Below are 11,919 nucleotides of genomic sequence, written 5' to 3' on the forward strand. Positions count from 1 at the left end.
CCGTATTTGACAAAGTCCTGCCCATCCTGCTAGATCTCTCTAGAAACTTCCACGCTGAAAAGCAGCTATAAGGACCAGACCAGGCGGTGGCTTTTCTAGAAACCGGCTTCAGTTGTCACTGACACGACACCAATCTTGGAGAGGACTTTAAGACCAAGAGTGAGTGGACCGAGCCCTACACAACGCTTTCCGTTAATTACCTTGAGTAATAAGTCACATTTGTTTGAGATAGCGCAGTGTAACTACACGAGTAGAGCTAACGCACGTGATAACCGATAACGACCAAATTTTTGTCACATGTAAATGTGACTCACGCTGCTTTTTATTTTAATTTAGTTTTTGTGTTATTACCAGTGCGCCATTCTTGTATTAATGAGACATAAGGATTCTTCTGTCTAAACTAGCTTGTCTTCCCGAACCGCTTGGTTACCAGTGTGAATGGTGTTAACGCGTTAGCATGGCGACCACTCATACAGCCTCTCCTCTTCTCAAAACAGCTAATTGTTACAGAACCCCTACTCTGTTCAATATTTCATTTCCTCCCCTTGTTTTAAGCTGGCAACATGGTTCGCGAAACTGGCTACTACGACCTTCTTGGTGTCGACCCCAAAGCTTCTTCCGACGAAATAAAGAAAGCCTACAGAAAATTAGCGTTGAAATATCACCCGGACAAGAACCCCAATGAAGGAGAGAAGGTGAGCAGGGCTAATATTAGACCTTTTTTCCCCCCTCCCCTTGTTGCCGTCTACGGGGTGTTTGGAATGTTGTCCTCTAATTTTGCATGCTATGGAATGATCTAGTAGCTCCTCTTTCTAGGTTTGGACTGACTAGTTAGCTCTATGATATAGTTTGAAATACATTACTGAATGATGTCATGACATGGGGTTATGCATTTCAAATAGGTTCTTTTGGGCTGTATGGTGAAACCCATTTTGGCATGCATTTTAAAGGGTTTTGGCAGATGTTTGTTTGTGGGTGTGTGTGTGTGGGTGTGTTTTTGTTTTAATTCATTGAGGTTTTACAGAATGAGCATCTGCTGCCGTCAATGGCACTGAAATTTGATCATTCGCGGCCATCCCTCCAAGTTAAAATTAATTGGACATCCATTGCTATCAACATTAGCCAGTGACATAAACAAAGAACATTGTCCTTTAGTTATTCAATTGTGAGAATTTAATAACCGGGAGTATATTTTTTCTACAGTTAAAATAAAAAACACTTGATTATTTAAGTAAATTTTGCAAAATGCAGCTGTTCCCCCGAGAGTAAAATTTGCTTTTTGTGTAAAGAAACATCAAGCGAAACACTGACTTTCAGATGTGACCCCTCTCACGTCTGAACATTGTTTTTTATAAATGAGTAATAATATGATATATTGTTATGTAATAGTATAGCAATAATGTCCTTACTGACACATTATCAATTAAAAAATGATTTATTCGTTTTTTTTTTTTTTTCTTTTTCTTTTTCAGCAAAAAGGAATCAAGCAAATGGGTCATTTGATGAGAGTTAATTTCTTTGAGTAGCTATTACTTTGTATTTGTGGTTGACAGAACAAATTGGGGAGGGGGGGGGTTATAATGAGACATAATTTGAGACAAAAAATGCAGGTGCGACCTATACACCCGATGTGCTGTCCTTGCTCTGACCATTGCCTAATTTAGACCGTAGTTAAATGGAAAAAGCATACAACTTAGCATTTGGCATGTACACCAACAATACAGACATGTTACGCTAAAAATAATCTACATACACAGTATCTAGTATAAAAAATACAGCAGCTTAACAGAAATATACACTGTACTTTAGACAAACCGTACTTAAAAACAAAACTTGCCCAATGAATATATAAAGACCAACATCTTGGCCGAAGCTGCAACTGTGTCTTGCAGCCATGTTGGCTTTCATAACGAACAATGTCGCCAAGTGACCTGAAGAGAGTGATCTAGGGTAATGCAAAAAGTAGATGAGAAAAATGTTTAAAAGTCATCGTAATGATGAAGTTTGAGGACTTCCATCCATGATGATGAGGAAGAGTTACCATAAGACTGTTAAGAAACAAAAACTAGAAACCTGATATTTTTCCACCATGGCATTGTTTGTGTTGTGTACTTAGTTGTTACTATATAAGTAAGTTTTTACTAAATAAAAAGTCAATAAATAATAAAATTTAGCATTTGTTTAAGTCCTATTGGTATCGAATATTGGTCCAAAAATTTGAAGCACAAATTAGGTGTGTAACCTATCTGTCAGAGCAAAATATACACAAGTATATACGTTACTTTTGTTCAACATTTGAAAGTTTTTTTTTTAAAACATATCTTGAATTTTGTCTCTTTAACACATTTGCTGCCAATTGCTGTTGACAGACGTCCAATTCATTTGACTAGTACCCCTTTCCCACTGAAACTAGTGGGTCAACACGCGTTTTTCCAAGCTGATGCATCCCACTAGCAATTGGCATTTGGCACCTTTCCCATTGACGAAAAAAGCCGTGTCTTTTTTTGTTTTTTTTCCCCCCGTCTAACCCCCACCCCTCCTCAGCCGTGCGTAAGGTGCGTGACGTCACCACGCTAAGATGCGCTTCGACAACTGCGACCGAATTCATTCAGTTCAAGGAAGTTAACAATGCAAAGCAACATGGAAGCCTCCTTTCCGTTTGTTTTCTCTGTTTTCATGCTTTTTACTGCCCGCAAAATGGTCGAAATGCAGCAAAGGATCAACACTGTGCTTGTGCTGAGGCGACGTAGGCGACGTAAATTTTGGTTTGAAATTGAAAGGAGTCGTGTACGTCACAGAAGGAGGAGAAGAGCCTTTGTTTCATCTGTTATGGCTATTGCTAACGCTGCTACACCGACTGTTCGCCGTATGTGGATCCGGGCTAGAGCACATGGATTTTGTTTTTTTGTTATGACGCATCACGCACTAGCCTACGTCACCACGTAGATTAGGGTGTTGACTGTTGACCCGGGGTTTTGCTTTCACACTGCATGGCGATCAGAGCCGAGGTGATTTTAACGCGGGTCGCTTGGCGGGTTGATTGACACGGGTCGAGGCGGGTCGCTGCACCTTTCCCACTGTCACCAAAAGCCGATTGTTAGCGGGTTGACACGGGTTTTTTGGCCAGTGGGAAAGGGGTATAGGAGTCAAAACTCTCAATTCAAAAGATAATTTAAATTCACATCAGTAGAATGAAAAGAGCCAAATGATTGGACATTTGAAATAGTCAGTAACACTGAAAGATTTAAAATAAGGGTGGGGTGGGGTCGGAAAAAATTGTACATCAAATTTTTGGTGGGAAAAAAATCCTATTTTTAGGCCATATTGCTGTACCTTTTTCTGTTAGCCACTGTAGCAATAAGCACAGTGTACATGTTGTAATTTGTGACAGGAACTAAAAACCAAAATCCTTGTGAAGAAGTATAGTGTTTTCTTTCAAATGCGTTGTTGCCAAGGCTTCTGAACAAATTTGCCTGTTTGGCTCGAAAAACCTGTCTTACTCCCATAGTGGCTATAAAAGCACAAATATGATAAAATACACAAAGTCCAGGCGTCCTCCAGATAATATCAATATTAGAGACTACTAACTGCATGTTTTGCAAAAGTATGTGATCACATAGCACAAGTAAGCATGCTGACTTAATTTTTATGCTTTTTCTTTACCGCCTGCAGTTCAAACTCATATCCCAAGCATACGATGTTCTTTCGGATAGCAAAAAGCGAGATCTGTATGACCAAGGCGGAGAGCAAGCCATTAAAGAAGGCGGCATGGGCGGAGGCTCGTCCCCCATGGACATTTTCAACATGTTCTTTGGAGGTGGAGGAAGGATGCAGAGAGAGAGGCGAGGTCAGTGCTTATCCAAGTCCAAATAGAGCTGAAAAAGAAACGGACCTCCAAGAGTAAACTCAAACTGATTCTTTTCTAGGAAAGAACATTGTCCACCAGCTGAGTGTTGCGCTGGAGGACATGTACAATGGCACTACAAGGAAGCTGGCACTTCAGAAGAATGTTATATGTGAAAAGTGTGAAGGTATGCTTTTTTTTTTTTTTTTTTTGGCATCGCATTCTGAATTTTTGTTCATCAATAATTAAGTGTATTTTCTCTGCGTTTCAGGTTACGGTGGTAAGAAAGGCTCCTTGGAAAAATGCTCCAGCTGTAAAGGAAGAGGAGTGCAGATCAAAGTACAGCAGATTGGACCAGGCATGATTCAGCAGATACAAAGCATGTGTGGAGATTGCCAAGGCCAGGGGGAGTCGTTCAGCGCAAAAGACCGTTGCAAAAACTGCAATGGACACAAAGTGGAACGCAAGAAGAAAATTCTTGAAGTCCATATTGACAAAGGTAGTATGATTAATAGTAGTTGCCCATCTTGTCCTGCTATGATGTGATTGAACTTGTGGTTTTATGTATGTTTGTAAATTACGTGATTGATTTTTGACTCCAGGTATGAGAGACGGTCAGAAAATTACATTTCACGGAGAAGGCGACCAAGAACCTGACCTAGAGCCTGGTGATGTCATCATTGTGCTGGACCAGAAGGAGCACAGCGTTTTCAAACGAATTGATGACAACCTCACTATGACCATGAACATCAAACTAGTAGAAGCCCTGTGCGGTTTCAAAAAGACCATCAATACCCTGGATGACAGAACACTCCTTATCAGCTCCCAACCAGGTAAGAGCTAGACGTTAGACAGCAAGAATGATGGTTGCCTTTTTTTCCCTCCATTGTCATTAAGGTCTTTTTTTTTTGCCTTTTTGAAGGTGAAGTTATAAAGAACAATGACATGAAGGTGATACAGAGTGAAGGCATGCCGGTTTACCGTAGCCCTTATGAAAAGGGGCAACTATTCATCCAATTCCAGGTAAGACTGTACTCATTAATTTGGGCACTTATTAATCAAATTACAACTAGACTGTTTAACAAAAAATACCTTGGAAAAAACTTAATTTCATGTAGCCAGAAATTTTACTTGAATTTTCAAGTTTTGATGGAGGACAAAAAAACAAGCCAATATTTGAAAGGGATCCACGGATAGAAAGGCTTGTAGTTCTTAAAAGATAAATATTATTATGAGTTAAAATAATTTGATGTTGAAACCCCTCGTGATGTTTTTGTTTTTATACAATTTGTAAAATTAGTTCATGACAGCACTGTCAATATTTCACAAAACTAGCAGCAAAAGCAAAATGAACAGGAAAGACGGGATGAGACGAGCAGAGAGTGGGGGGGGGGGTGTTTGCCAATGTGTTGTGCTTTGCCAAAATATGCTACACCGGCGAAATGTGCTACAAGAGAAGAAAATGACACCCAAAGTACTACGGTGCGCTTTCAGCTTGTTTTGTTTAGATGCACACATACAGAACATACTAAAGATGCCTTAAGACAATACTTAAACGTAGTAATATCAAATAAGGGTGGTTTAAATATGCTACGTGACTAATGTGGTCAACAGATCCACAATCTGCTTCAAAGCTACCACAAAACACAATGCTTAAAACTATGAGAGGGAAACGCATGCAAAAAGTATTTTGAGGCAATGAAAAGGTAATAAGACTGACTAAAAACACAAATAGATTTAAAAAAAATTTTTTTTAGATGTCTGCCCATGTAGAAGGAATTGGAGTTACCCGGTAGTATTCGTCGAGTGACAGTGACAATCTACGTCATCACCCCGAGCGTCCATTGCGCGTAAAACATGGCGCCCTCCGTAGGTCAAAACCTGTACTAAAGATTATAGAATTTTATATCAATGGCAATATTTTATGCATTTCCAATAACATATTTTAATAAAAGATAACAATAGTGGCGTATTAGAGCCTACAAGTCTTTAAGCCCGAGGTTCCCTTCAAGTAAACTGGACTTCAGATCAAGTAGATGCATTTTACTCCAACTGGGGTTGCTACAGTGGCATTGGAGCGTGCATACAACTAAGCTAAACACTGTCTGACTGCCCTGTTTCCAGCGCGCTCACTTGAAAGCATCTGTAGTGAGTCTGCGACTGTTTCAGGCACTTTTCATTTCATTTTCAAGACCTCGCGTCTGCCTAAAATACGTGAATGTCATATAGGCCAATGATCCCGAACCTTTTTTGCACCACGTAGCTGTGTGATTTGGGCTTTGTTTTTCACGGACTGGCAATGTATTGCAGAAAAATACAGTAAATATAAAACAACAAGACAGGACTGAATAAAGAACGTTAAAATGTAACTCACTATACGCTGAATCAACCTTTTTTAACAGCAGCCGCTCCTAAAACTCGAGAGCAAATATCCTTAGTCGCAGGCATAATGAGTTCTCCTCCAGTCGTGGAATGTTTCTTTGCTTTAACAATACTGTTTGCCACGAGGTATGATTCTCTCAGTGCATATGCTTTTTGTTGCCTCGTTCGCTAGGTTTTAGCCACACAAAATGCAGAATGGACTTGGTTGTAGCCTCTTCTTCTAGCTCAACAGGTGGTCTGTTTTATTTGAACTGTGTGTCATAATAAGAATGTCAAGAATATGAAAACAGATGTCATTGAGTGTCATTTAGTCAATTGTCACTTTTGATACAATATAATAATAGTATAATATATAAATTATATATTTTTTTCAAACATCTTCGGGTTGGAATTACAGTGTAGGAACTATGTTTGAGTTAGGACACTTAAATACTGGTCCTTCTAAAAAAAAATTGCATATTGTGATAAAGTTCATTATTTTCTGTAATGTACTGATAAGCATTAGACTTTCATATATTTTAGATTCATTACACACAACTGAAGTAGTTCAAGCCTTATATTGTTTCAATATTGATGATTTTGGCAAAAAAAGTAAAGGACAAAACAAAAATACCCATCTAAAAAAAATTGCGTATCATGAAAAGGTACTCTCAAGAAGCTACTAACCTAATCATCTGAATCAACAAATTAACTCAAAACCCCTGCGAAGGATTCCTGAGGCTTTTAAAAACTCCCAGCCTAGTTCATTACTCAAAACCGCAATCATGGGCAAGACTGCCGACCTGACTGCTGTCCAGAAGGCCATCATTGCCATTCTCAAGCAAGAGGCTCAGACGCAGAAAGAAATTTCTGAGCAAATAGCCTGTTCCCAGAGTGCGGAATCAAGGCATCTCAGTGGGAAGTCTGTGGGAAGGAAAATGTGTGGCAGGAAGCACTGCACAACCAGAAAAGGTGACCGCACCCTGAGAAAGATTGTGGAGAACGGCCGATTCCAGACCTTGGGGGACCTGCAGAAACAGTGGACTGAGTCTGGAGTAGAAACATCCAGAGTCACCGGCTAGGCTAGGCTACAGGTGCCGCACTCCCCAGGTCAAGCCACTTTTGAACCTGAAACAGTGGCAGAAGCGCCTGACCTGGGATACAGAGAAGTAAGCCTGTCGCAATATGCAATAATTCCATTTATCGCGCGATATATAAAAATGGAGGCGATAACTTTTCCGCTGCGATTTATCGCCTCGTGTGCACGTGTGTGTGCGCGTGCGGCAGACGTGCTGTTAAAAGTTCGTTACCAACTGCGCAAAATGCATCTTCGTTCCAGGTCCGCCAAAAACTAGCGCCAGAGCCAATTGTTCCCATTATATCCTATTGTTCAACGTATACCGGCCGCGTCAGTGCTCCGGAGTGACTGTGGACCATCTATGGCGCGCCGGTGTTCGGCCATTCCTTACTACGCGGCGAAACGTCCTACACAATGCTCAGGGCGCTTGCGCATGCATTCACACGCATGCGCACATCTGTTAGAGGTGGCGATTACTCACTATTTTTGTTTTTATTTAGTTATTTAGAACCTTTTCACAGCCTCAAAGATACTTTTTGCATGTATTACCCTCTCATACTTTTAACCATTGTGTTTTTTTGTGTTAGCTTTGAAGCAGTTGACCACATTAGTCACGTAGCGTGTTTAAACCGTCCTTATTTGATATAACTACATTTAAGTATTTTCTGCAGGCATTTTTTCAGTACCTTATTCCTGTATGCATCTAAACAAAACAAGTTTAGAGCGCACGGTAGTACTTTAGGTCTCAAATTCGACTAATGTAGGACGTTTCGCCGATGTAAGATATTTTGGCAGAACACCGGTGTTGTTGACGTGCGGGCGCTCCCGTCAGGAGTGACATTTCACGCGGGGCGGCTATTTTTCGGCACAACGCTGGATATTTACAATTAAGTCCGCCAAAACATTGTTACCGACTTGGCTGCTTCGAATAACCTCACTTTGACAAAGAACAGCTGAATGAAATTACCGGTAAGAGCGCTGTGCTTCAAACTCGTCCTGTATATGAAAGCCCTCATATGCTGGTGTTGTGTAGTAATGAGCAGACGTGACTTCAGCGGCGCTTGCTAACTTTTTTAATGCGCGCACACACTAGATATCATGAAATGGCAAACTAGATGTGCTACTTCCCATGCCATTGGCTACGTGAGCCCAGAGTGATTATGGGACATGTAGTCCATATACTACATCGATGAATTCTAAACTGTCATTTGTCACATAAGATTAAGAAGGCCAAATCAATCCATACCAGTGCCTATAGATAATGTTGCAAGTATTGTTAATTCAGTACGTGACACAAATGGATTCGGACCATAAATAGGATGTCTTGCTCATGTAGTAAACCTAGCTACTAAGAGAGCTGTAGCAATCAACGGTGTGCCCTGCCTCACTTTACAAACAGTAAAGATTGTTCTCAGCACTTTTATGCAATTTTTTTTCATATCAGTAAGAAGTAAGCACATAAATATTATGCACTAAAATGCATGTTTATATGATGGCAATTTAATTTTTGCTCGTTAGCAAAAAAAAAAAAAAAAAAATACAATTGTTTTTTGTTTTTTTACAGAGCATTAAATGTATTGAATCGGATCGAAAATCATGTCCCTCGTATCAAAATTCGTACCGAACCATGACTTAACTGTATCATTGCATCCCTATGGAACACCATTGCAGAAGCTATGACGGGAAAATTTTTTCTAAATGCTGAAGTTGTTAAGTGCATTTTTTTTTTTTAAACACATTTTATTTATTCTGTGTTTCTGTGCGGTATAAATATTGTTGTTTTTTACTTAAGAGGTATGGTCTATTGTTTTTAGTTGTGATTTCTTAAAAAGTAGATTTGAATTTAAGAGTAAATATCGCGTTTAAATGGGTGTACTTCATCTATTAATATATACTGTATTCGCACTGTGTTATTGTAAATTGGTTTAAAAAATTGTGGGGGGGGGGGGGCGCAATAATATCGCATATCGCAATAATTTATGAGAATAATTATCGCACACTAAAATTTGTTATCGCGACAGGCCTACAGAGAAGCAGCACTGGACTGTTGCTCAGTGGTCCAAAGTACTTTTTCAGATGAAAGCAAATTTTGCATGTCATTCGGAAATCAAGGTGCCAGAGTTTGGAGGAAGACTTGGAAGGAAATGCCAAAATGCCTGAAGTGTCAGTGCCAGTGTCAATTACCCCCAGTCAGTGATGGTCTGGGGTGCCATGTCAGCTGCTGGTGTTGGTCTACTGACTGTTTTATCAAGGGCAGGGTCAATGCAGCCAGCTATCAGGAGATTTTGGAGCACTTCATGCTTCCATCTGCTGAAAAGCTTTATGGAGATGAAGATTTCATTTTACAGCACGACCTGGCACCTGCTCACAGTGCCAAAACCATAGGTAAATGGTTTACTGACCATGGCATTACCGTGCTCAATTAGCCTGCCAACTCTCCTGACCTGAACCCCATACACAATCTGTTGGATATTGTGAAGAGGAAGTTGAGAGACACTAGACCCAACACTGTGGATGAGCTAAAGGCCGTTATCGAAGCATCCTGGGCCTCCATAACACCTCAGCAGTGCCACAGGCTGATTGCATCCATGCCATTGCATGGAGGCATTGAAGCAGTCATTTCTGCAAAAGGATTCCCGACCAAGTATTGAGTGCATAGCTGATATAATTAATTGAAGGTTGATATATATATATATTTTTTAATTAAAAAACACTTTTTTTGTATTGGTCGGATGAAATATGCATTTTTGTTAGATAAGGATTTTTGTTTTTTCTTTCTTTTTTGCCAAAACCATCAATATTAAAACTATAAAAAGTCTTGAACTACTTCAGTTGTGTGCAATAAATCTAAAATATATGGAAGTCTAATGTTTATCAGTACATTACAGAAAATAATGAACTATCACAATATGCTAGTTTTTTTAGAAGGACTAGTACAGTGTCATATTATATAATGATCTTGTCTTATGACACAGTTCAAATAAAGAGTTCACCTTAAATTATTAGATTAATGACAAATAGGAACTTTTTTAACAGCATAACCATTAGTTTTAAACTTTGTGTATAAATAATAAATATTGAACTTTTCAGGTGGAGTTCCCGGAGAAGCACTGGCTTCCAGAGCATCTTATGTTCCAGCTTGAAAGGTTGCTTCCCCCCAGGGAGGACGTGTTAATCATTGACGACATGGAGGAAGTAGAGCTCTGTGAGGTAGATGAGCGGGCAAAGCAGCAAAACTACGGTGGGGAAGCTTACGATGAAGATATGGAAGGTCCTAGAGGTGGTGTGCAGTGTCAGACGCAGTAATGGTGGACTGCCAAACACCGGACATGCTGAGGCTTTTTTTTCACCGTGTTTCAACTGGTGGTGATCGAGTACCCAGCCCTTGTTTTTGTTTGTTCCAAGAACCACTGAGATGGACACATAACTTGATAGCCAAGTGGTGCAGTTCAGTAAAAAAATGAAAAGATTGGGCTTTATGTTTCAAACAGTTCATTCCACGGGAGATAATGTCATACTAGTTAGCATTTTATGGCCTACTGCCGCTGACCTGCGATTTGTCGTTTGAACCATTACGAGGAGAAATACAATGTTTTATGCTTTTCAATGAGTCTGTACAGTGTATACAGACTGTAATACTGCAAATTTGTGAAGCTCTTTGGAATTTTGTGTATTTTTTGTAGTTGGTGCAATTTGAATAAGATGTCCTACATTGATTACAACCCAACGGTCACAATAATAACCAAAAAAGCAAAGAATATTGATTACTTAAAGGGGCTATTAATGACACTTAGTATGGATGTTTAAATTGGGAAAAAACTTGAATAAAATTGGTTTATATATAATTTTATAAATATCCTGTGGTTTTTAAAGGGAAAATACTCTGTCGCCAATTCACGCAAACATGGCAAACAGGCTTTCTCATGAACACACTTGCCATTATTTTAGTTCCAGTTTTAGAACATAGCTAAAGTGTACTGTATATTGGATCGATCAGGCCGGTGATTGTGTTATGTTCCATCACACAGCTTTGTGTGGAGCTGGCAAAAAAAAAATCTTCATCTTATTTGTCACCCAATTAACACCTTCCTTACTTCAGAACCACATGCCCTATCAGGCTACCACAGCAGTTTGGATTATTTGATTACCGATGAGAATCCTTCCTTCTACAGGCAACATGATTCATAAATGAAAATTCAAATTGCACATCTTTAGTGCAAGTTTTTACTGTAGAATTTTAAATGAACATCTAATGCCGTACATTAAACCAGAATCCCCAAATTCTGTTAAAACGTGACTTAGTGCATACTAAGGGGTAGCTTGAGATTATAAAAATGTTTGCATTTCATGCCATATTTTGATATTAAGAAACTGCCAACAGGTGAGTTTCCCACCTTTAACATACTGAACTGTACCGCTTGGCAAAAACAGTGCTTTTATTTAACATTATTCAAATATGGTTATGCAAGGTTTTGTGTTTCTATTATAAAAACAATATGTACCTGTTGCCGGTGCTTTCTGTGTCACAATTTCACGGACTATTGTTCAGAAGTTAATAGGACTACTTGTATGCTTTCTGTGAAGGTCATTTCAACGATGGCAAAATAAAGGATTTATCAATAAAAGTCCTCAATGT

General features: G+C 39.4%; 1 protein-coding gene across 1 annotated transcript; it reads left to right on the forward strand.

Annotated features, from left to right (window-relative positions):
* On the forward strand, positions 1-11,908 carry dnaja (DnaJ heat shock protein family (Hsp40) member A). The gene is made up of 8 exons (XM_057837746.1): positions 1-159; positions 556-695; positions 3,673-3,847; positions 3,927-4,031; positions 4,116-4,343; positions 4,447-4,677; positions 4,767-4,867; positions 10,374-11,908. Exons 2-8 carry the CDS (start codon positions 564-566, stop codon positions 10,587-10,589), a joined length of 1,188 nt encoding a protein of 395 aa, XP_057693729.1. The 5' UTR covers positions 1-159; positions 556-563; the 3' UTR covers positions 10,590-11,908.
* The last annotated feature ends 11 nt before the right edge of the window (positions 11,909-11,919 follow it).

This window comes from Corythoichthys intestinalis, chromosome 5, assembly GCF_030265065.1.
Source record: "Corythoichthys intestinalis isolate RoL2023-P3 chromosome 5, ASM3026506v1, whole genome shotgun sequence".
NCBI classification, from domain to species: domain Eukaryota; kingdom Metazoa; phylum Chordata; class Actinopteri; order Syngnathiformes; family Syngnathidae; genus Corythoichthys; species Corythoichthys intestinalis.